This window comes from Rattus norvegicus, chromosome 1, assembly GCF_021556685.1.
Source record: "Rattus norvegicus strain SHRSP/BbbUtx chromosome 1, alternate assembly SHRSP_T2T, whole genome shotgun sequence".
NCBI lineage: Eukaryota > Metazoa > Chordata > Mammalia > Rodentia > Muridae > Rattus > Rattus norvegicus.
The window spans coordinates 193,903,709-193,929,226 of record NC_141534.1 but is presented as its reverse complement, the minus strand read 5'-3'; the positions used below and the strand labels follow the sequence as shown (position 1 = coordinate 193,929,226).

The following is a 25,518-nucleotide window of genomic DNA, read 5'->3' as shown; positions in this document are numbered from 1 at the left end:
ATTCCTGAAGGTAGGGGTCTCGATCTTTCTTCCCTAGTCTTAAAACTCCCCTCCCCCAACTACCAGGAAGGAGGGCCTGGAAGTTTCAACGGCACAAATAATTTTCCCCTAAACTCCTTAACTTTATCGTCTGTCTTTAGTTTGTCTGTCCCAGCAGATTTCAAATCAACTGCAGACTGCTCTAGCTGCTCGCCAGCCCCTGAATCTGCATCCCAGACAGCTCCAAAAGTGGCTAACCCCAGCCAGCCCAGCATCACAGACTGCTGTACTTCCCTAGCCCCAGATGGTGGCACAAAGCCTGGACAGCAAGTGTACCTCTTTCCCTCCCTCCCTCCCTCCTTCCCATCACCCTTACGAAGCATTCCGGCTTTTGTGGATCCCCAGCAATGACACCTCAGAGTCAAAAGGAAGTAGTCATAGAAAAGATTACATCACTCCTTATCAGGATGGTCCTTACTATCTATCAACAATGGAAGTTAGGTCTCAAACCTGAGGCAAAAGGCGGATTTAACATATCAAAACAGATCAAGTCACCAGGTTCTCCCAGCATCTCTATTCCTTGCCTGTTACAGGGTATGGCTGGCATACCCTGCCCCCTACCCTGAAGGCTCCAGTCCAGGGGCTGTCCTTCTCCCAGATGCTCTTCTGCATATAATCCAGTCATTCGGTTATGGGTTCCTTTTTACCTTTTACCCTTTTGGCCTCTTGGTCTCTTGGCTTTCCCCTCCCCACTTTCCTCACAAGGCCCAGCTCGGGGTCATGTTCATTCTGGACTTTCCCAGAGTCTCTGCCTCTGCCTTTGCTCTCTCTCATGTCTACAATAAACTTTTTCCTCCAGCATACTTAGGGGGAGTCACATGCTCCGTTTTTATTCCTTTTTTTCATTCAGGCACATGTGTGTATGTGAGGGTCCATGCATATAGAGGCCACGTGTAGATGTCCAAAATTGCCCTCCTCTGCTCTTCCACCGTAACTCAAATGAGCCAGGGTCTCTCAATCAATAAGCTAGTGTTGCTAGTCAGCAGGTCCTGCGAAGACTGAGATTTCAGTCAGGCTGCTTGGCATTTATGTGGCCTCTGGGGATTGTGATCCTCACACTTGTGTAGTAAGCCCTTTACCCACCACACCACCTTCCCAGATCGTGCCTGGCAATTTTACACAAGACTCTGGGGACAGGATTCAGGTCCTCACGTTTGGAGACAAGCCATCGCTCCACCTCAGGGAAAGGTTTTCTTTACTCTTCCCCACTTGTTTTCTTCCTTCAGTCAATAAATACATATTAAACCTTCATTAAACCAGAGTGCATCTAGGGACAAAAAAGATCTCTGTTAGCATGAACAGCCTAGGGCTGTGGATCCCCCCTCACAGGTAGAGCTCACCAGTGACATAAGACAAGGAGAGGACAGTCTGCATTCTGACTCGAGATGTAAATAATGAGATTAACTCCTAACGAGTATAATTTAAAACTGAGGCAAATGCTAGAACGGAAATAAAACAAGGATGTGAAGTACCTGGCAGTTCTGGGCAGGCCTTTCTGAGGAAGTAACATTTGAACTGAGAGCTAAGTGATAAAAAAAAAAAAAAAAAAAAAAAAGGAGCTAGCCAAGTGGAAAGTGTTGTGTGGTGGAAAAGGTCTGTGGTGGGAGAGATGCTTGGTAAGTTGAATAAGAGGAATGAAGACGAAAGATGGAGGAATGAATAGAGAATAGTGTCATTTCCTCTGGATGTGGACTGGAGGGTTTTCTTGTCTGTTTGCTTTAGATGAATGGAAATCCTTTGTGGGTCTTAAGAAGGGAGAAACACTGCTGGGTGTTAGGCAAGTTTGTGCCCACTGTTAGAAGTCTCTTCTTCCCAAGCCTCCTTCTTTCTCCTTGGCCCCTCAGCTCAATCAAGGGAAATGAGGGCCCACCACCTGTGGTGTCCCCTGAGGTTTGCCTGTGGCAAACAGGAAGTCACAGCCCAGTAGAGATAGGCCTGGGACTCAACTCAGAAACTAGGTCTCTTGGGTCTCTTAGTCTTTCCTCTGAGTGCTGTCATCAGTGAAAGGTATGCACACATGCTCGGGCACACAGACTTGGGCACACAAACATGGACACACATATACACATACACACGCACACCACATACACACCACATACACACAGGCACACACAACACACACAGAGACAGAGATACACAGACACATCGACACAAGAGACACACAACATACACACAGAGGTACACACACAGACACATATATATACACACAGGCATACACACACACACACACACACATGCATAGACACTGTACTATCACTGTGTGACTTTAGATAATGCTCTTCCAGTCTTGAGGCCTAAACTTAATGTCTGTGAGTCTCCACAACAGAAGCAGGAATTACCTGGAGAATAAAGGGATCTTAATAAGAAGCCATTTCTAAAGACCACTGCAAAGCACATGGCTCTTGGTCACCATACTGCTGTCTAGCCTCTTCCCAGCTCTGATTGCTGTGCCCCCAGAACAGTTTCTGGTCAGCTCTCTTACTAACTTGCTTAGAGATAAGGAAATTTAACCATGGTTTTGCATGTAGCTGAGTGGGCGCCACTCTCAGCCACAAACTGATGATGACTCTCAGAAACTGAACTGTAAACCAAAAAAAGCTACACACACACACACACACACACACTCCACACCACATATATGCTCCCCTATATACTACATACAAAGTACATACACATACACATCACACCACATACACACGCCCCACACCACGTAAAAACTACATGCACACACACATACCACGCTACATACATACTCCCACCACACCCATATAAACTACACGCACACACACACACCATATACATACAAACCACACACATACACATACCCCCACCCCACAATCAAACTACATACACACACACACCATACCACATACACATACCCCCACCCCACATACAAACTACATGCACACACACACCATACTACATGCATACCACACCACACCACATACAAACTAAATGCACACATACACACCACATACACACAAACCCCACACACATACACATACATACACACATCATACTACAACCACCCACACACATACACCCTAGACACCACCCACTGTTTTTTCTTGTGCTGCAACTCAGGGAATTATATATGGTAGGCAAGTGTTCTACCATTGGTCTACATTATCTACCCAGCTCACATTCCTTTTTGGGGATATTGGGGGTGGGATTGACAGAGTCTCACTAAGTAGCCGTGGCTGGCCTGAAACTTCCAAGGATCCAGCTATTGTTGCCTTTCAGTTGCTGTGATTAAAGGTGTGTGCCTCTGTGCCTGTTTGGCTCCTCCTTTTCTGAGAGGGGGGTCTTGCTATGTACCCTAAGCTAGAATGAAGTGTGGTATGTGTGTGTGTGTGTGTGTGTGTGCGCGCGCGCGCGCGCGCGCGCGCGTACCTGTCTGTCTGTCTGTCTGTGTCTATGCCTGTGTGGTAGCAGGGATTAAATCTAGGGTCTTTTGTTTGCTTGTTTGTTTTTTGTTTTTTCCGGAGCTGAGGACCGAACCCAGGGCGGCTCTATCATTGAGCTAAATCCTCAACCCCAAATCTAGGGTCTTATATATATACTTTATCACTGAACTATGTCCTCAGCTTTTTAAAAAAACTTTTTAATTTTCAGTTAAGTTCTCCCTGAGTACTGTGGATTGGCTTTGAACTCACTCTGCAGTCCAAGATGGCCTTGACTTTTGTGATTTTTTCCAGTAACTGGAATTATAGGCCTGGATCACCAGACCCAATATAAAATCCTAATGCTATCCTCAGATGATAGAGAAAAAAAGTGGAAGCCAGGCACGATGGCGTATGCCTTTAATTTTACCAGCTGGAAACAGAGCTGTAAAATGGGGTCAGAGCTTGGAGCCTGGAGAAAGGAGGAGAAAAAAGACCCTAAATCTGTACCCACTCATTTGACAAATGTTTACCAGGTGCCACTGTGTGGAAAGCACTGTGCGTGCAGTGGTGAAGACATTAGCCTTACCGGACTTCCATGCCGAACCATACGTAAGATCACATACTTGGTTTAAATGCTGGGTGACAGGAGGGGACAAGTGTTGTGGATTTGGAAGAGTGCCTGCAAAAGGGGGCCCAAGGTGTGACCACCCCCTTTCCTCTATGTGGGGACTGCCACAACCCTCACAGACACCCATGGTTCATTGCCCACTAGGCTCCTGCTTGCCCCAGCATCCTCTGCGCAGCCGCGCAGAAGCCGGGTGCCCCAGGGAGCCTGGCTACCATGCCATCTCCTCTCCCTGTCTCCCTCCTCCTCTTCCTTACCTTAGTAGGAGGCAGGCCCCAGAATTCCTTACTGGTGGAGGTAGAAGGTATGTCTGTCTGTCTGTACGTCTGACTGGAAGGAGCTAGGGTTGGGAGCCTGGGTTCCTGGTTGAGTAACTGGCCTTCTTTGAGCCTCCATTTTCTTACTTGTAAACTTCTGAGAGGTGTCAGAAAGACCTTTAGGGCTTTCCATATGGTGAACTTCTGGGGTCCTTTGATTTATGAGGAGGGAAAAGGGGTTGGGGCTCTCCTTTTCCTCTCCCCACAGAGGGAGACAATGTTGTGCTGTCATGCCTCCGGGACTCCTCACCTGTCTCTTCTGAGAAGCTGGCTTGGTATCGAGGTAACCAGTCAACACCCTTCCTGGAGCTGAGCCTCAGGTCCCCGGACCTGGGTCTGCACATCGGGCCCCTGGGCATCTTGCTAGTGATTGTCAATGTCTCGGACCATAGGGGGGGCTTCTATCTGTGCCAAAAGAGGCCCTCTTTCAAGGACACCTGGCAGCCTGCCTGGACCGTAAACGTGGAGGATAGTGGTGAGTGCCTGGGAGGGCTGGGCTGTGGGGGTGGGCTGTAAAGAGGGTTTCTCCATGGACACAGGAAGTTCTTAGGTCTAGTGACGCTACAGCGGCAGGAAGGAGTTAGTTCTAGGCACCTGGTTCCTACGGCTTCGTAGCTGCTCTGAGCTACTCTGTCTCTGTCTCACTCATCTGTTAGTCATAGTGGCTTTCTCCCTGTATCTCTGGCTCTGCTTTTTGGGGCCTCTGTATCTCCCCCTTCTCCTGATCTGCGTCTAGTCTGGGGTCTCTTCTCAGGGGAGCTGTTCCGGTGGAATGCTTCAGACTTGGGGGACCTGGATTGTGACCTAGGAAACAGGTCCTCAGGGAGCCACAGGTCCACTTCTGGTTCCCAGCTGTATGTGTGGGCTACAGATCATCCTGAGGTCTGGAAAACAAAGCCTGTATGTGCCCCACGGGAGATCAGTCTGAATCAGAGTCTAATCAACCAAGGTAGGGGAACAGGGCTGTTCGAGTGCTGGGAAGTGAGGGCTCAAGGATAGGGATGGTGCTGGGAACTCGGGGGTGGGGGGAAATGAGACCCCCCCATGATACTTTCTTTACCTTTTATCTCCTGCCTTAGATCTCACTGTGGCCCCTGGCTCCACACTTTGGCTGTCCTGTGGCGTACCCCCTGTCCCAGTGACCAAAGGCTCCATCTCCTGGACCCATGTGCATCCTAAGACGCTTAACGTTTCATTACTGAGCCTAAGCCTTGGGGGAGAGCACCCAGTGAGAGAGATGTGGGTTTGGGGGTCTCTTTTGCTACTGCCCCAAGCCAAAGCTTCAGATGAAGGTACCTATTATTGTCTCCAAGGAGGCCTGACCATCAAGATGCACGTGAAGGTCATTGCAAGGTCAGGTAGGGTTTCTTCCAATTTTGGGAGCTACTGGAAGAATTAGAAGGGCTAGGGGTGTGGTTCTGTGGTAGAGTGTGGGCATAGCATGTATGAGGTTCTGTTTCCATCCCTAGAACTAACACACACTCTCTCTCTCTCTCTCTCTCTCTCTCTCTCTCTCTCTCTCTCATGTGTGTGTGTGTGTGTGTGTGTGTGTGTGTGTGTGTGTGTGTGTGTGTGGAGAGAGGGGGCAGACAGACAGACAGAAAGACAGACAGACCAAAACTGGTGGTGTACAACTGTAACCTAGAACTTGGGAGGCTGAGGCATGAGTACAATACCAAGACAGACTTGGAACTGGCACCAGAACCAGCTTCAAGCCTCATCCCAAACTCCAGTTTGTACACTGAATCCTAACTCTAGCTCTTTTCTCATTGCTTCTGAGATCTCGTTTTTCTGGTTCTTCCCTGTGAGCTTTGCTGGCTTCTTCCTCCACCACTGCTCCCTTTTGGAGCCCCAGGCCTTGTACTCACTTCTATCCACACCCTCTTCTCATTTGGCATCCTTTACTCCCATGGTTCCTAGGTTACCACTCCTTATACCTTTCCTGGGCTCTATACTCCCCAAAACCAGTCATCTCCTGGGATTGCCATTTCATGTCCAGTGGACATCTCAGGCTTAATATATAAAGTCAAATCGACATCTTTCCCACATAGACACTTTGGATGGCTTTGCACAAATGGAGCACTGAGAAGCATATACAGGGTCCATTTGCCCAAGTTAGGAGCCTGACTGTCTTCTCTTTCCTCACTCCCTCCATCAAATTCGCCACAATGTCTTGCCTTGCTTCTCCTTAATACAACAGTACCATGCTATCCTGACCACAACTGTTAAGTGCTACCTCTGCTTCCACTTCAAACTTGATCCCAACATATGTTGGATCTCAACTCTAACTTGGAAGATTCACTTTTGCCCTCCATGTTGACCATGGTTATCCTTAACTGCAGAATTAACCATCTCCTAGTCCTCACATTGCTAGGATAATACCCATGCTTTGTATGTGGCTTGTTGGAGTCTTGTGCTCTGTGGCACAACCCTTGTTCTCCTGGGAACAACTGGTTCTTCCTTAGTGGAAGGGAGAAGAGCTCCCTGAAGAGATTAAGACTTTGAGTCTGTGTCTTGCTCTAGTCTCTCAGCTGTACGACCCTTGAGGGGTTGGGGAATAAGATGTGTTGTGGGGTTCTTGTCTCATAGCACTTTCCTCTTAGCAGTGTGGCTCTGGCTGTTGAGGACTGGTGGATGGATAGTCCCAGTTGTGACTTTAGTATATGTCATCTTCTGTATGGTTTCTATGGCGGCTTTTCTCTATTTTCGAAGAGGTAAGTCATGCCCCTGAGTTTCTCTAAATTCTACCCCATCTTTCTCAGAATAAGCCTATGCTGGCCAATCTGACACATCCCATAGCCTCATGCTTCTTTACTGTCTCTCATACTTCCTGGAGGCCCTAGAATTTGTATGATCATCTCCTATATTGACCTAAGTGACCTCCCCTGTATCCCCAAATTCACCTCCTGCCTGCCAAACCCTCTCCTGATCCACCTCTTTACATCCCATCAGCCTTCATCCTGAGGAGGAAGAGGAAGCGAATGACCGACCCTGCTAGGAGGTAAAGTACAAATGCCCTTTTGCTGCAAGCTTTACACTCTTTGTCCCGTGGGCCTTGGGGCCATCTCTATTGGTTGAAATACTGCGCAAGTTCAGAGACCACCTTCCAAATCACCTTGCTTGGCATGGTCACAAACTCATTGGGTACGCATCCCTACACAGTTAATTTCCAGAATAGACTGGAACTGGGAATCCCTACGTGGTTCAGCCTTAAGGTACACCACCAACTCTTTCTTCCTCCAGATTCTTCAAAGTGACGCCTCCCTCAGGAAACGGGACCCAGAACCAGTATGGGAATGTGCTCTCCCTTCCTACATCTACCTCTGGCCAGGGTGAGGGACTACCCACCCTTGGGAGGCCTTCAACTTCCCTCTGGCAGTAGCCAGCTATGCATTGTCCTCATTTCTCCAATCTTCTTGGAGCAGAACCTTCCCCAGAGTAGAGCCCAGAACTAAATAACATCAGATCGGCCAAGTCCAGTGTCTGGACCCTGGCCAGAGTGAGCCTTGTCCTAGAACTTAAGGCCAAGGCCCACATTTCGATCCCTTCCCCACGGCTCAAGGCCAGTCACACAGGCACACAGAGGCTTTCTGAACAGCCTCTGACAGCCATCTTAAAACACTCTTTCCACCAGCCCATGCTCAGCGTTGGGCTGCTAGCCTAGGGAGTGGTCCTGTGTCCTATGGAAATCCACGCATTGAAGTCCAGGATGCTGGAGCTCAGAGACATGAAACAGGTCAGATTGAAGGGTGGTTCCTCAACTGGAGAGTGTCAGAGCAGCCTGTGGTGGGGTTAGCGGACTGCTGGTAGAGGAGAGATGCCACTCAGTTCTCCACACCGGTCCCAAACTCAGGACTGGAAGAAGAAGGGGAGGCCTATGAAGAGCCAGACAGCGAGGAGGGCTCTGAATTCTATGAGAATGACTCCAACCTTGAGCAGGATCAACTTTCCCAGGGTGAGGCCCCACTCTCCCTGGTCCCAACATTTCCCCAACTGTGGGCTGCTGACCTTTACTAGAGATAACCCTCTTTCTCTATCAGATGGCAGTGGCTATGAGAACCCTGAGGATGACCCCGTAGGTCCAGAGGAGGAAGACTCCTTCTCCAATGGTAATGTGGGGTCCTTGTGGGGCTGGTGGTTAGGAAAGCACTCTTGGTGCTGCAGAGCTCCTATTGCCTGAGCAACTCCTGGGCTCTCTCTTCCACAGCCGAGTCTTATGAAAATGCAGATGAGGAGCTGGCCCAACCAGTTGGCAGGACGATGGGTGTGTATCTGAGTGTTTGAGGGCTGCCACTCTTGGAAGAGGCTGAAGACCAGGAGAAAAAGTGACATCTTTGTCTCTCTTCTTGTTCCAGACTTCCTGAGCCCCCACGGGTCTGCATGGGACCCCAGCCGGGAAGCATCCTCCCTTGGTGAGAGTACTTAGGACATCTTTCTTTGGTCAATCTCAGATGATATAAACTTAGCTCTGATCCCCAAGCCTAAGCTTGACCCTGGCGTTGGACCCGATTTGTAACTCCACCCTCTAGCCTGTTTCCCAGTGTTTCTACCATCTCTAACCGTGAAGATCAGTCTTGACCCCAATGAACCTGACATAGTTGTGTCTAGAATTCCAGCTTGTGGGAGGCTAAGGCGGGGAGATTTGAGGCTAGCTTGCCGTACTTTGTGAATTCCAGGCCAGCCTAGGCTGAATGAGACTTTGTAACAAAAATTTAACAAAAAATAATCAGCCAACCAACTAAAGCATTGACCCCCAACATCTCCCCTAGAGTTTGACCTTTACCTCACTCCAGTCTAATAGTGCAGACTTCATCCTTGACCCCAGCTGTCTGTATCATTTCCTATGACCTTGGCTTTGACTCCTCCCAACTCTGTTCTCGACCCTTCCTTTGACCTTAGCCTTCTTACAACTGAGTAGGATCTCGATGATGACAAATCATTCCCACTTTGACATAAGGAGCTTCTACTCCCTGCCTAGCTCCTCTCTCCTGGGTAGGCAGCACTTCCCTTCCCCAAGCCCCAGCAGGGTTTCTGGGTCTCTAATTTTCCATCCCATGCCTAAGCAGGGTCCCAGTCCTACGAAGATATGAGAGGGATCCTGTATGCAGCTCCTCAGCTCCAATCAATTCGGTCTGGTCCCAGTCATGAGGAAGGTGGGTGTTTCTGCACTGTTCCTTGTTGTCTCTGGACCCCCTCGCCCCCAGTTGTCCTCTGGACCCGGCCGCCCACCCAGAGCTTCCTTCTTATCCTATTTATACTTTCCTTTTCCTGGTCTTAATCCAGATGCAGACTCTTATGAAAACATGGATAAATCTGACGACCCAGAGCCAGCATGGGCAGGAGAGGGCCACATGGGGACTTGGGGTGCCACGTGACTCCCAGGTGACTAGGTGAGCTGGACACTGCCCCTCAGAGAGGGGAGGAAGAAGGAGATAAACAAGGATGATGATGCAGCACTGGCTCCTGGGGAGAGGAAGGGGACCCGTTTCCTGGGTCCAGTGAATAGGGCCTAGACTTCTTCCCATATTTGTTTGTTTATTGGTTTGTTCTTTTACGTAGCCTGGACTTCCTTAGGTCCCGAGAACCCCATCTTACTCTGAAATCTGGAGATCCCAAGAAGATGGTGTCAGTCAGTGAAATAACCTTGTTTAGGATGTGTGTGCGCGCACACACACACACACACACACTCATATGCATGTACAAGCAAAGCTTCCTTTTGACTCTTTTTGCTTTCCCCAAATAAACTCAACAAGCCACTCAAATACTCTGAAGCATGCCCTTGTGTGGGAGAAGAAGGAAAGATGAGGCTGAATCCAGCTCTGAATCACCCAGAGGAAGGAGAGCTGGTCTGAATACATCCTGGCCCTAGCATGATATTTAGCCACTAACATCCAATGATGCAAATATGTTCAGCCATTATTCCATGGTGTCCCACAAGGGACAGACAGTGATGGGATTGGCACCCCTGCACAAACTGGGAAACCCTGTCTGCCCTTCTTCCCTTAACCCTGGCTGCTCTGGGCTAGCAGGTCAGTACCCCTCATCTCTGAGTTTCCGGCAACCCACCTGAGTGCCCGCCCAGGGTTTCAGCTTCTGACCATATGTGGACACCACCCCAGCTCTGAACTTACATATCATCACTCCTTGTCTAAGACCTATAAAACCCCCTTACCTTAGCCCAGGTGTGCCATTTCCCTGCTCCCTCCCCTGTCCTTGGGATCTGTGAACGTACTCAAGAGCTGCTCTCAATAAATCTGCCTCTATATGTCTTAATTTGGCTTGAATTGGCTTATTTCTTTGGTGGAGAAAACCTATTATCTTGGTACTGAGAACCTAGGAGGAATTGAGCCTAAAGCCCTGGCTTTAGTGCTGGGCCTCTGGCCTTGTGGGGAACTGATCCTCTCCTCTTCCCTCTCTCTCCTCCCAAACTGCCCCCCCCCCCGCCTGCCACTTCCCTGCATTCTCACAGGATGGTTCTTTTCACTTTCTTTTTTGATCATGCCCATCTGCCTGATACCTTTACTTGACTGTGATATCCTCTGCTGTTTTGGGGCCACCTCCTCCCCCTGGCTCCCATAATCTCTCCTGACTCCCATCTTCTTCTTCCTCTAGTTGCCTCAAGGATCACTACCTGAGACTGTCCTGTTCTACCCTACCGGATTCTCTCCACTCCTGAGTATGGGCTATTTCAACCCTGGTGATTGTTACTCATCACCAGATGGTCCTAGTTCACTTCAAGGACCCTTCTCCCTTCCCTTCCCAACCCTAGTTTCCCATTTCTGAAACCATCACCACAGACTCAAGCCCATCATTAACCACCTCCTATTTCAGGGACTTCTCCCCCCCCTTTAAAAATAATTGGATATTTTCTTTATTTATATTTCAAATGTTATCCCCTTTCCCTATTTTCCCTCCCCCTGCCTCTATGATGGTGCTGCCCCACCCACCCACCCACTCTCTCCTGCCTCCCTGCCCTGGCATTCTCCTACACTGGGGCATCGAACCTTCACAGGACCAAGGGCCTCTCTTCCCATTGATGCCTAACAAGGCCATTCTCTTCTACATATGTGGCTGGAGACATGAGTCGCTCCATGTGTACTGTTTGGTTAGTGGTTTAGGCCCTGGGAGCTTTGGAGTGTCTGGTTGGTTGATATTGTTGTTCTTTCAGGGACTTCTAATGCAACACTTCCATTCTCCCAGTGAATAAGCCTACCAGTTAGTACAGAACCTCTACCTCATTAACAAGGCAGTAATCCCAACCTACGCATGGTTACCAACCCCTACATCCTCCTCTCTAACATTCCTCCTAAGACTTTCAACTTACCATCCTGGACCTCAAAGATGCCTTCTTTACTGTCCCCTACACCCTTGTCTCAGATGGGGGTTTTACTGCTGTGAAGAGACGCCAAGACCAAGGCAACTCTTATAAGGACAACATTTAATTGGGGCTGGCTTGCAGGTTCAGAGGATCAGTCCAGTATCATCAAGGTGGTAACATGGCAGCATCCAGGCAGGCATGGTACAGGAGGAGCTGAGAGTTCTACATCTTCATCTGAAGGCTGCTAGCAGAACACTGGCTTCCAGGCAGCTAGGATGAAGGTCTTAAAGCCCACACACAGTGACACACTTCCTGCAACAAGGCCACACCTCCAAATAGTTTCACTCCTTGGGCTAAGCATATTCAAATCATGACAACCCTCCTTTCTAACATTCCTCCTGTAACTTCCCACTTACCATCCTGGACCTCAAAGATGCCTTCTTTACTGCCCCCTACACTCTGATTCATATTTTCTCTTTGCCTTCACCTGGGAAGAGTCTGATTCACAGGTGAGACGGCTTACATGGACAGTTCTCCTAGGGCTTTTATTTTATTTTATTTTATTTTTTGGTTCTTTTTTTCGGAGCTGGGGACCGAACCCAGTTCTCCTAGGGCTTTTGAGATAGTCTGCATTTCTTTGGCCAAGCCTTGGCCTGTGACCATTCCTCCCTTAACCTTAATCGAACTACACCTCTTCCATACACAGATGACCATCTACTTTGCAGCTCCTCCTTATCACTGTCCCAGAGGGTCACCGCTTTACTTCTAAACTATCTTGGCTCCCTAGGATACCCCATCTCCGAATCTAAAGCTCATCCATGCTTTCCCACCATAATATACTTGGGCATTCTACTTAGCCAGGGATCTAAGACTCTCACCTCTGACCGGGTGCAGGCTTTGGGGGACCTACAGCTCCTAATGACAATGGATCAGATTCTTTCATTTTGGGACCTGGTGGGGTTCTTCAGACATTGAATCCTCCAGACATAATTTTGCTATTATGACTAAGTCAGGATACCATGCAGCCAAGGAGACCCCTGACCCAGCTTTTTTCCTACTCTGGGATGTTCTTTTAACAATGCCAGCGTTGTCCTACCAGACCCTACTGGCCCTACCACCTCTTCACCAATGATAGGCTAGGGGTAGCAACAGGGGTCCTGGTCCAACACCTTGGGCCCTTCTCCCAGACCATCCCTTTTCTACCTAAACAGTTGGACTCTACTGTGTACAGCATTCACCTGTGAGGACCTCAAGATGACCCTACTCCAGCCAGTATACTCCACCCACCCGCTCTCTGATCTCCTGAGACACACTCTCTCTCTTTCTCTCCTTGGACACTCACAGTCCATACCTTTCATCTGTTATTTCTGGAAAACTCCCAGGTCACCTTGATCCCTAACCCTGTTCTTTTTTTTTTTTTTTTTTTTTGATTTATTTATTATACATCTAAGTACACTGTAGCTGTCTTCAGATACACCAGAAGAGGGCATCAGATCTCTTTACAGATGGTTGTGAGCCACCATGTGGTTGCTGGGAATTGAACTCATGACCTTTGGAAGAGCAGTTGGGTGTGCTTAACCGCTGAGCCATCTCTCCAGCCCCTAACCCTGTTCTAAACCTGCAACCCTTCTTCTGTTCCATCCTCTTCCCACTCCTGCCTAGAGGCCGTGGAGACCCCTTTTCACCCCCGACTCAGCCTCTTAGGCTTACTTCTCACAAACCCACCCTTTTTGTGGCTGGAAGTCCCCTTATAGATAACACAGGAACACCGGACAGCACATGTAGTGGTCACCTTGGCTGAAACAGTTGAGGCAAACCGCCTTCCAGTGGGAACCTCTTTATAAAAGGCTGAACTAATTGCTCTGACATGGGCACTCCGTGTTGCCAAAGGACTACAAGTTAACATGTACATGGTCTCAGAGTAGCTCATAGCCACTCTGTCCTATGGAAGGAAAGGGGGTTCCACCAAGGAGTAGAAAGGGGGTCCCTCACCATCATGGGCACGATTGTTGTCAGTGGTCCCCTAATAGCCAAGATCTTGGAGACCCTCCAACTCCCAGCAGAGGTTCCCACAATTGACTGCCAGGGGCACCAGACCTCCACAGACCCAGTGCCTCTGGATAATGCCAGGGCTGACTCAGTGGCCTGGGGTTTCTCTTCCAGTGCCTCTAGACCCACAGAGCACATCCTCTGCCTAGCATCTTCCCACAAACCTCAGCACCAGCCACAGGAAAAAACCCAAATTCCTTGGCAAAGAGGCCACACAGGTGAAAGATGGATGACTTTACCTAAATCACCTAAATCACCATCTTATTCTTCTCCAGAAGTAGATGCCTTCCATCCTCTCTGACGTCCACCAAAGCCTACACCTGGGCCCCGAGGAGGCCCTATTCCAATTTCTAGGATCCCTTTTCCATCCCACTGACCTTCAAGCTCATATTTTACAGGCCCACACACGCTGCCAGATGTGTGCCGATACAAACTGCAGGGGGCTCTCCAGAGACATCAGTCTTTGCACCGGCTTTGAGGATACCAACTGGGCAAAGACTAGAAAACTGGCTTCACACACATGGCTACCCACAAGAAACTCTGCTATCTCCTACCTGTTGACACATATTGAGGAGCTCCCCACCTCCAGAGAAACATCAGACATGGCCCAAACTCTCATGGAACACATCATCCCCTGGTTTGGGCTGACAACAGCCAGGCTTTCACCTTCAAGATGGCTGAACACCTGTCTGAAGCTTTCATATCCCTTATAGTCCACAGTCTCTGGGAAACGTAGAAAGAACCAACAGCCTCACGGAACAACTCACCATGTTCTCCTTTGAGCTCAGGTTGTCCTGGTCTTCCCCTCTCCCCATTGCTCTCACCCACCTCTGAACCACCCCACATTCTCCTACAAACCTCAGTCCCTTCGATCTCCTGTACAGAAGGCTGTTTCTCTTCAATCTCCATCTCCCAGACTAAACTACCATGTTGCCTGGCTACTTACCCATGTTCCCTTCTCCACTGGCACACTGACAACTATCTCCGTACCCCCAGGTCAGTGGACTCAGCTGCTGCTGAACCTCTCCCCCTTTCCCTTGGAGACCAGGTACTTCTCAAACAATTATCTCCTCAGTCTTCAGAGCTCTGGTGGACAGGACCCTCCACTGTGAGCCTCATCACCCCCTTAGCCACCAAACTCCTGGGACATCAGTTTTGATACCATCTACCTAGGTTCAAAGGGGCCCCAGTTCAAGATGGATGGTCCATCCAGCAGTTGGGATCCAGTACTCTCAGGTTCTGCAGAGATCCTCAAGAACAGGTCTGAATGGCCGGCTATGGCTGCGTTCACACTCAGCAGATTCATCTTCATCTTTCTCTTTCTGGGTCTTGCTTATTTTTTCTCTCTGTTGCCACTGCCACACAGTGACATTGTGGGCCAGGCTGGCTGTCCCTCTGTGGGATGCCAAGATGTTCTTGCCACCCCGGTATCCCTCTTTAAATCTATAGAAAGGTTCTGTTACCCTGTGCTTTGCTTTACCTCTGATAAGATGGACAAAGCCTGTCACACCCAATGAGTCAAAGAAAATGGAGGTTGCCATGGGGCAATTGTAAAACAAAAAAGGCCCCTAAGACTGTGCACAAAAATGCTGTGGCTAATATGGTCAAGAATGGGCCACAAAACTGGTTCGTTCTTTCCCAGTACAATACAATACATCCCAGATCGTTGTGATGACCAGCGGGCTTAGGAGTAAGAGGCAAGGTCTAGCAAAGGAAACTGACTCTATATCCACCTGACTGGGCCTCATCCAGGAGGGAGCAGCCCTACTTAACCTCACCAAAATCTCCAACCTTAGGAACTGTTTTTTTTTTTTCTGTGCTGCTTGGGTTGCTCCCCTTTAACTACAGTGTTCTTACCTAGTCCGTTCATGATGCCAGGGACTGACCCCCCAACCACGGGCAATTGCTATACATGTGCCCCTCTTCTGGGACTCTCTTGGACACTGAATCCATTTCTGCTGCACAGTACCCCACTCTCTTTGCAATACTACTAACACAACTTGGATGTCTGCCTGGTTGTCCCCAGTGGGGTGCTTCTGGTGCAATGACTTAATATCAAAAAACTTGTCCCCTGGTAATCCCTCTTCTCTGTGTACCCAGTGGTGTTTTATGGGAAGGCCAAAATGGCCACGCTCTCCTCTCCTATTGACTCCTCCCAGCTTCAGGCACTCTTTACTCAGACACACCCAGGGGGCCCAATTGCCGCACAGGCAGGGATGGCTACAACGACTTCAATGAGAGCAACCAGCTTAAATGTAGGCACCATGGGATACTTGGCGTTGGGATCTAAGGGGTCTGACCGTCTCCAAACGTCCATCAACAACTCAGCAGCAGCACTGGCCTCCCTCCAGGATTAGATCATATCAGTGGCCCTGATGGCCAGGCAGAACCGGGGAGCATTGGACTTCCTCACGGCAGACAAGGGAGGCACCTGCATGTTCTCAGAGAGTGCTGTTCCTATATCAATGAGTTCAGCCTGCTGGAAACTAATATCAGGTCACTCCACAAATTGAAGAACTTCACCAATATACCAGGGCCTATCTCTATTCCACTCTTTCTGTCAGTCTTCACTCGTCAAGGCTGAAGGTAATAACCTACTTTTTCTCCTAGTATCTTGCCTCCTCTAATTTCTCCAGGAATAGATTCCCAATGTTTCTCAAGCAGTGGTCAACCAATTGCTTCTGTAGCCAGACCTCCAGCTGAGCATCTGAGCCTGAGCCTACCAACTAGTCTCTCACCCCAAGCCATCCATTTTCAGCAAGAAATAGTCCTATCTTCAGCGATGCCCCTATATCCAGATAGGTTGGGATATTTGGTTGGAACTCATATTCATCACTGCACAATCGGGGAAACCCTGCCTGCCCTTCTTCCCTCAACCCCACCTTCCCAGAGAAAACTCTGGGCTAACATGTCATGACCCCCTCAAACACAAGACTGCTAGCCCAGGAGTTGAGTTTTTGAGCATATATGGGCATCATCCCAGCTCCAAACTTACACATCGTTATCCCTCACCTCAGATCTATAAAAACCCTTACTTTAGCCTGGGTGCACAATTTCCCTGGCCCCATTCCTTGGAACTGGTGAATCCATTTAAGTGCTGCCCACAATAAACCTGCCTTTATATTTTTATTTTGTCAACAGAGAAAGCTTATTGCAGTCTAGTTAGAAAACATTATCTACCACCACTAAGGACTTAATTTTTAAAAAAAAAATTTATTTATTTCATGCATATGGGTACACTGTCAATGTCTTTAGACACACCAGAAGGGGGCATCAGATCCCATTACAGATGGTTGTGAGCCACCATGTGGTTGCTGGGATTTGAACTCAGAACCTCTGGAAGAGCAGTCAGTGCTCTTAACCGCTGAGCCATCTCTCCAGGCCCCACTAAGGACTTATTGCTTTCTCTATTCTAAGCATTAACATGTATGAGCCGTTTCATTGTTGCAATAAGTACAAACTTCTTGAGTATGCCAATATTGATCAAAGTCAATTTATATGTAGAATTGAAGTGTGTGTGTGTGACTTTTCGAGATGAAGTTTTGATATGTATCTTACTTAGGGTTTTTATTTCTGTGATAAACCATCTTGACCGAAGCCAGGGCAGGATTTGGAGGTGGGAACTGATGCATGGGTCATAGAGGAATGCTGCTTACTGGCTCTCTCTCCATGACTTGCTTAGCCTGCTTTCTTATCCCATCCTGACATTGGCCTGGACCCTCTCACAGTCATTAATTAAGAAAATGCCACCACAGACTTATCTACAGGTCAGTCTGATGGAGGTGTTCTCTCAATTGAGAATCCTCTTCTCAAATGACTCTATCTTATGTCAAGCTGGCAAAAAACTAACCGGCATACTATGTGTCCATCCCGGCCTTAAGCTTATGGGCTGAAGCGACCCCTCATCATGAATAGTTGGAGCTTCAGGTGAATGCTACTGTCTTTGTACTTTCCTTGTTGGTTCTGACCAAGCCTAGGGCCTCACACATGCTACTGAGAACACTGTGCTAACCGAGCTTCAAGGAATATATGTTTGCTTCTCGCTCATATCTCCTGGTGTTGGGTGTCTAGAATTCTTAGCCTCTCTGAAGTGAAGTGATATGTGTGTGTGTGTGTGTGTGTGTGTGTGTGTGTGTGCGCGCGCGCGCGCGTGCGTGCTTGCGAACATGCGTGCACGCTTGCGAACATGCGTGCACACCTAAGCATACCAGTAAGTTGACTGATGGTTGGCAACACCGAGGTAGCTTCAGGGTGGAATGGTCACCAGAGAGACCAGGTGGGATTAGAGGGTTGGGAATCTCAGGCCGTCCCACCTCTAGAAAGGAGAGGGGACCTGAAAGGTTAAGTTGATGGCCACTGAAGAAATTAATCATGCCTACATATAAATCTGGAGGGAGGAAGCAAGAGGATCATAAGTTCCAAGCCAGCTTGGACTATGGAAACAAAAGCAGAAAAGAGAGGACGGGCTTGGATAGCTCAACATGTGGAAAGTGAATTTGGAAAGTGAAATGACCCTGCGAAGGGGCTTGTGGGAGCCCTGGTTTGTATCAGTTTCTCAAAAGCACAGGTGTGGTGCACTACAGATAGTCTTAGGATTTACCAGGTTAAGGCAGGAAGATGGGGTGGCGGGGTTGTGCTCAAGGCCGTCTGGTCTCAGACAAAAACAAACTCGAAACAGCGCAAGTAGAACAGCCTTGGGTCTACAGCAGGGGCCAGCCTTGGGACTATTGCCCTGGTCCCGTGGGATCTGACCACTGTGGGTAGATACTGTCAACACTCAGCTAGATCAAAGGCTGTTACCTGGTGTCACCAAAAAGTTAGTTGCTTGTTGGTGGGGAGAAATCCCCATACCTTTTGGGATCACACAGATGTGTGTTGATTGCTGCTTAGTGAGAGTGTAGGAAGGGAAGAATTTGAATATATTTGTTCCTGTATTATCAGATTACGTTTATTAACTCATCCCCTTCACAAAATCCCTCCAAGTACACTAATCTGACAACTTCGTGGATAAAGAGATTGAGGCGGGCGGAGATCAATAACATGCCAAGACTTGTCTAGTTATCAGGTGGCGAGGCTGTTGGAGCTAGCTCTCAGGTGACGTTCAACCCTGATGGGTCTCCCTTCTAGTTCTTTATCTGTGTGCTTTGTGGCGCTGGGGATTACATGTTGGGCTCTGGGCATGCTTGGCCTGTGCTCTATCGCCGAGCTCAGCCCCCTCCCTCCCGACACAATACTATGGAAGGGGAACTAACCATCAGAGAAGCTAAGTGACACATCCTCAGTCACACGGTTCAAGTCTGAGCATATAGTCTCTCTCTCTCTCTCTCTCTCTCTCTCTCTCCCTCCCTCCCTCTTTCCAGTCGCCTGTCCTTATTCAAAACCATGCCTGCAAAGCCGTTCTGAGTAAGTCTGCAGCCCTGGAAACTGCCAGGAGCCAGCACCATGCCACCCATTTTGTGAAATGGCATTGGCCAATGATTTCCTGATGTCTTCCTTTGGTCCTGCTCTCCCTGCCACAGGTGTCACTAGCTCCAGTGACCTTCTGGAACTCAGACTGGCATCTGAAACCCAGTCTTTCTTTTAAGAAGTTTAAAGATTTTCATTATTGTATGTGTGTGGGTAGTTTGTCTGCATGTCTGTCTGTCTGTCTGTCTGTGCACCACATGCTTGTCTGGTGCCTGAGGAGGCCAGAAGAGTATGTTGGATCCCTTGGGACTGGAATTACAGATGGTTGTGAACAGTCACATGGTTGCTGGGAATTGAATCCAGGTCTTCTAGAAGAACACCCAGAGCTCCTAACAACCGAGTCATCTTTCCAGTTCCTAAAACCCAGTCTTTCTTACAAGAGAAATTTCAAATTTCAAAACTTTCTGTGAGACTGACTACATTAAAAAAAAACTTACCAGTATTCTTTTTATATTTATTTTATGTGTATGAGCATTTGCCTGCACATATGTGTACCATGCATGTGCCCGGAACCCACAGAGGTCAGAAGAGGGCATCAGATTCCCTGGAACAGGAGTTTCAGATGGTTGCGAGTCTTTTATATCTGTAAGAGCTGCAGGTGCCTCTTAACTGCTGAGCCATCTCTCCAGTCCCTATAACTTATATTTTATCTTTCTTTTTCTTGAGACAGGTTCTCACATATACCAGTCTGGCTTCCAGTGCTCTCTACAGCTTAGCATGACCTTAGGCTTCTGATTTTCCTGCTTTTACCTCCTGAGTTGTGGGATTAGAGGTGCGTGCCACTGCACCCATTAACCGTGATACTGGATGGAACACAGTACCATGCATATTAGTAAACACTTTCAACTGAGAGATCCTCAGCCTGCATGACAATGGCCTTAACTCCCATGTTGAACACCAGGGCTCTTGGAAGGATTTTTCTCCATTGTCTGTGCCCTGAAGAGAGGCATTCCTTTGCCAGTCCCAACTGCTGTCCCCAGGCCAGTATTCAAACTTCAGTCCTTGGGAGCTGCTTGACCACACATTTCCTCACCAATTACAGTGGCTTTGAATCTTATTTCTGGAATTATGAAGATTTTTCTACTTTTGAGCTCAATTATTTAAAAAAAAATGGCTGGGGGTGTGGCTCAGTGTTGTAGCACTTGCTTAACCTGGCTGAAACCTGGGGTTCCATTCCTAGATCTCAAAAGCCAAATCAACAAAGAAACACTCCTTATTAAATTTTCATAATGTATGCATGTATTGCATGTAGTTTAAAAATCTACCACTTTTCCCTGAGAGCAGATCGTGCTCTGGCCCCTCCCTGCTTCCCCTTTGTCCTACTTGGCTTAGCTCCGCTTAGCTCTGAGAGGTGATCTAGCTTCAAGAGGTGATCACGCAGCGCACTCCCAAGACCCTTGACTCTGCAGATAAAAGACACACACACAACTTTGTTACTTTAACTTGCCTGCTAGGCACAATTTCTGGGCGCAGATATCTCCCGCCTGGAAAAGCGTGCCCTTACCAATTTATTATCTCTGCCTCTCCTCTTGCCTTAAACCTAGTGGCTAGTCCCACCTAGCCCCTGGCAATCATCCTTGGCCACCCGCATGCAGTGGAGGCCGCAGGCTCTACCTGCCCCCTAGCCCCGCCCTCGGAGGCCTTACATGACTGTTGCATTTTTATTTCTCCAAAACATGACAGAAAAACCCCTCTCCTTCCTTGCATCTGTCTTTTTTCCCTTGGGACCCGGAAGTCCCACCTGTACCGTCCGCCCAGCAATTGGGGAACAGGGTTAGCACCAGAACCTCCCCTTACACGCATGCTTAAGGGTATGAACCTCCAGCAGTTCCTTGGGCTTCCATCTTGAACGGAAGTCCCTAGAACTCATGTTGATAGAGTGAGTGGACTGTGCAGCCACTTGGGTCCATGTTGATGTCTGTGACCCATGTTACCACCAAAGGCCATGCGGATGTCCGAGGTCTGTGTACCTGAAGCCATGTTAATGTCTGTGGGTCATGGTGCTGCCAGGGTCCACGTTGGTTTCCTTGACCCGTGTTATCTTGGAGTCCAGGTTGATGTCCTTGGCCGATGCTGCCACCGAGGACTGTGGTAATGTCTGTGGCTTGTGCTGAGGTAGAAGGTTGTGTTGATGTCCATCGAGTGTACTGTCACCGGAGACCATGCCGAAATCTGTGGCACGTGCCGACACTGGAGGCCATGTGGATGTCGGTGGTCCGTGCGGTGTGCAAGTTTCTGAAGAGTGTTCCTCCTGACTGTAAAGGACATCAAGAAAGCTAGTTCTACAGTGGTGACGGCATGCTCGCAGCTGATGCTTTCCTTTTTAAAATTATTTAACCTTTTTTTATGTGCATTGGTGTGAGGGTGTTAGAACCCTTGGAACTGGAGTTACAGACAGTTGTAAACTGCCATGTGGGTGCTGGGAATTGAACCCTGGTCCTTTGGAAGGACAGTGCCTTTAGCCTTTGAACCATTTTTCCAGCACCCTGACTCACAGTTGAGAAGGAGGGACACAGAAGGCATGGATGATAACCCTTCCCCTCCACAAAATAACAGCGTAGACAGGAAAGCATCAAAGAGAACACTTAAAAATTAAAAGAAGGATGCTAAAGTGTAGCGCTCCACAGCTGATGGCTTCTGGTTGGAGTATGGGTGGGAAAACTAAGTTTTCTTTAAGGGGCTGGCCACAGGTAGTTTGACCATGTTGCAGTGAGGATACAGACAAGACAAATTGGACTTGAAGTTTTTTTTTTTTTCTTTCCCTTTCCTTCATTTTTATGGTGGGGTGGGTGGCAGACCAATTTCCTCTGTAACTGAAATAATATATAGATTTCAATCATCAACCCTCACCATTTTTTTAAAGATTTATTTATTTTATTTATATGAGTACACTGTAGCTGTCTTCAGACACACCAGAAGAGGGCACTAGACTCCATTACAGATGGTTGTGACCACCATGTGGTTGCTGGGATTCGAACTCAGGACCTCTGGAAGAGCAGTCAGTGCTCTTAACCACTGAACCATCTCTCCAGCCCCCTGCTTACTCTTTATATTTCTTGACTGTGGTACCCTAGTTCCTTCATCCTTTCCTCCTTCCCCACCTCCATCTTGACATAGTCTTGTTGTTTAGCCCAAGTTGGTCTTGAACTCATGGTTCTTCTGCTCGATCTCCCTTGTGCTGGGATTACAGGCGTGTGCCACAACCTGGCCTTATTGTTGACATTTCTTCTACAGAGGCTGATTTTTCAGAGCTGCACCCAGGTCTGCATTTCTCTAAACAGTCACCACAAAATGTGTCACAGGCATACACTGCAGGGTGACATGTTGTGGTCTGCATTAGGGCATTGGAGTTGAGGCAGAAGACCTTGCTTTCCTTTGATAGGAAAATATCGGCCCCTGCTGGTGGCTGCATGTCTTTGGTCCTGCCAGGGTTGAGTCACTTGGAGCATTTGGGGGTAATTTTGAGTTGGGGCAGGTGTGCAAGGGGTTGTCACTGCTGTGTAGTAGAAGAGGATGGACTGTGGGTAGCAATCCAGAAGCTGGTAGTGCACTCTTGCAGTCCTGGCACTGAAGAGGCTGGAGCAGGAGGCTCTGGACCTGAGCTATATAGTCAGACTCTCATCTAAATAAAAAGGAGCAGAGAGAGAGGAGGGATGGAGAGATGGTGTGATGGTTTGGTTCAGTGGTTAAGAACACTGACTGCTCTTCCAGAGGTCTTGAGTTCAATTCCCAGCAACCACATGGTGGTCACAGCCATCTGTAATTGGATCTGATGCCCTCTTCTATCTGCATGCATACAGGCAGATAGAGCACTCATTTACATAAAATAAATAAATAGTTTTTAAAAGGGAAAAGGAGGATTGGGGTCACAGCTAAGAGAGCACTTGTCAACTGACCAGAGTTGGGATCAAATGCAAACCTGTCGGAGCTGTGAGGGATCTTTTGGATCAGATTATTTGAACCTTTGCTGATCAGTCTATGATGTGCCCATCAGGTTTCAGGTGAGAGGTTAACGTGGAGATATACCATCTCAGTGGTAGGTGTTCGTCACTTTATGGGCTCCTTAGGAGGAAGCTCTACTCTTTTCTTGGTTTGGTCTGTCTGATAAGTTCTTGGATCTGGTTTCCCCAATTTGATTTTTTTTTGGGGGGGAGGGAGGGAAGTTGAGACATGCTGGCTGTCCTGGAACTAACTCTGTAGGCCAAACTGACCTTGAACTCACAGAGACTTGCCTGCCTCTGCCTCCTAAATACTGGGATTAAAGGCATGTACAGTCACTTCCTGGCCTCAAGTTGATTTTTAAATAAAAATTAATTCATTTATTTTTGTTGGCATTTCATTTAGGGTCCGTCCCACATGTCCCCTCCTCTCTCTTTTGTTCCCTTCTCTTCTCTAGTTCCTGCTTCCTTACCCTCTTTCCCCCCCTCCCCATTCTGCTCCCCTCTCTTGCCACCTGCTCATGGCCGGCCTTTACTCCTCTCTCCTCTCTCTCTCTCTCTCTCTCTCTCTCTCTCTCTCTCTCTCTCTCTCTCTCTCTCTGCCTTTCTCTTAACTCCCCTCCCCATACCCTGGTAAACTCTATTCTAAACTATACCACCATGTGGCTGGTATCTCCAGGGGGAAGGGATGCTTCAGCATGGGCCCACAGAGGCGCCCCTCCCCCCACACCTTGCCACACTTCCATCAAACATATCCCTTCCTTCTTTTTTTTTTTTTTTTTTTTTTTTGGTTCTTTTTTTCGGAGCTGGGGACCGAACCCTCCTTCTTTTTATAAAACACATTTTTTATTTTATGTATATGAGTGTTTTGTCTGCATGTATGTCTCATGAAGTGCCTGAGGAGGTCAGAAGAGGATGTTGGAGCCACTGGAACTGAATTCAGACAATTGTGAGCTGTCATGTGGGGCTGGGAATTGAACCAGAATCCTCTGGAGGAGCAGCCAGTATTCATAACTACTGATAACATCTTTTGGGGTGTGTGTGTGTGTGTGTGTGTGTGTGTGTGTGTGTGTGTGCTTATCTGTCTGTGCACCATATGAATGAAGGCACCTATAGAGGCTGGGAGCGGCTATTGGATACCCTGGAAATGGAATTCCAGGTGGTTGTGAGCTGCCCTGTAGATGCTGGGAACTGAACCTGGGTCCTCTGAAAGGTCTCTTAGTTACTGAGACATCTGTCCAGGTCCATCCATCTGAACTATGTCATGGTAAGTGGGGAGAAAAACTCTGTTAGTTAATTGGCTTTGGGGTTGGGGGAAGAGTGATACAACCAACTTATAATTTATGACAGTGGTAGTTGAATGTTGAAACAAGACCACCTCTGAGTCTAGACTCTGGCCCTCTCACTTGGACCAGGAGACTGGGTAGCTAATTCCTTTGATGTCTGCATTTCAAAGAATAGGCTCTACCTTGAATTGCTGAGTTGTGAAAAGGCAAGGGATTTATTAAGATATTAGAATTAACATGCACAGCCATGGTACTGACTGACAGAACTTACATTTTTCCAGTTGATTTTCTACATGCATGCTTGAATGTCAGCAGGGTATTGACCAGCAGAATTCAGACCTTTCTGAGTTTTGAAGTTGTATCATTTCCCAAACTAGCTAAGTGTGCATAGCATGTTGTGCTGGCTGCGACCCTCGAGGCACAGCTCCCAGTCAATCTACAATCATGAACTTGAACTCTGTACTACATTGTGTAGATGAGTTGCAGGGTTCTGTAGGCAAGGTGTAGTAAATGCAAGGCCTTTATCAAGAGTAACCCCGCTGTAAGCCGAGGAAGCATTTATATTTCAATGGTCAGAAAAAGGAGGAGCCCAAAGGAAGCCTCTTTGCAAAAGGGAGAACGAAATAGGTCTCTTATTTTAATTTGTAATTGCCTTAAAAAGTGTTTCTGAATCGTGTTATGCTATGATATGTTGTGTTGATATTGTGTTTGAAGAGGATTTCCGAGGTGACATGCATGAAAGTGTTTAGTGTTGAATGGAACTCTTGCTACACAGAGGTTGAGTACACAAAAGGAATCTACAGCCTATGGTCTTCAGCTTCTAATGTTGGGCTCACAAAGCTTTTCCTATGGCTTCCGAGTATGAGGACTACAATTCCCAGGATGCGCCAGTCTTTCACAAACCAGGAAAATGGATTTCTCCAATGGGAGGGCCCTGGGGAGGTCAGAAGGAAATTTAGCCAATGGGTGAACTGTACAGAGTCAAACCCTCTTTTGATTGTACCAAAGGGATTGGAATCTTTGGCGCCTTTGTTTTAGTGGAGGGTAGATAACAGACAGGTAAATTGACCAATGAAAAGTTAGACAGGCGGATC

The 25,518-nt window shown here is 48.0% G+C and overlaps 1 protein-coding gene across 10 annotated transcripts; it reads left to right on the top strand.

The window, feature by feature from the left end:
- Positions 1-1,978: 1,978 nt before the first annotated feature.
- On the top strand, positions 1,979-10,640 carry Cd19 (CD19 molecule). 10 transcript variants are annotated; one of them, XM_087577238.1, is made up of 16 exons: positions 1,979-2,046; positions 3,959-4,034; positions 4,576-4,842; positions 5,122-5,316; positions 5,447-5,725; positions 6,974-7,081; positions 7,320-7,368; positions 7,611-7,699; positions 8,002-8,103; positions 8,221-8,322; positions 8,408-8,476; positions 8,575-8,631; positions 8,723-8,779; positions 9,434-9,520; positions 9,651-9,757; positions 9,927-10,640. In XM_087577238.1, the coding sequence occupies exons 5-15, from the start codon at positions 5,605-5,607 to the stop codon at positions 9,740-9,742; spliced, it is 933 nt and encodes a 310-aa protein (XP_087433364.1). In that variant the 5' UTR covers positions 1,979-2,046; positions 3,959-4,034; positions 4,576-4,842; positions 5,122-5,316; positions 5,447-5,604; the 3' UTR covers positions 9,743-9,757; positions 9,927-10,640.
- The last annotated feature ends 14,878 nt before the right edge of the window (positions 10,641-25,518 follow it).

What these genes read in the sequence shown, in the direction of transcription:
- Cd19 (XM_087577228.1), top strand. Translation starts at nt 4,267, where the DNA reads ATGCCATCTCCTCTCCCTGTCTCCCTCCTCCTCTTCCTTACCTTAGTA. An exon ending in GAAGGTCATTGCAAGGTCAG is followed by an intron (nt 5,726 to 6,973) that starts GTAGGGTTTCTT and finishes TCCTCTTAGCAG; the next exon opens with TGTGGCTCTGGCTGTTGAGG. An exon ending in TGGTCCCAGTCATGAGGAAG is followed by an intron (nt 9,521 to 9,650) that starts GTGGGTGTTTCT and finishes GTCTTAATCCAG; the next exon opens with ATGCAGACTCTTATGAAAAC.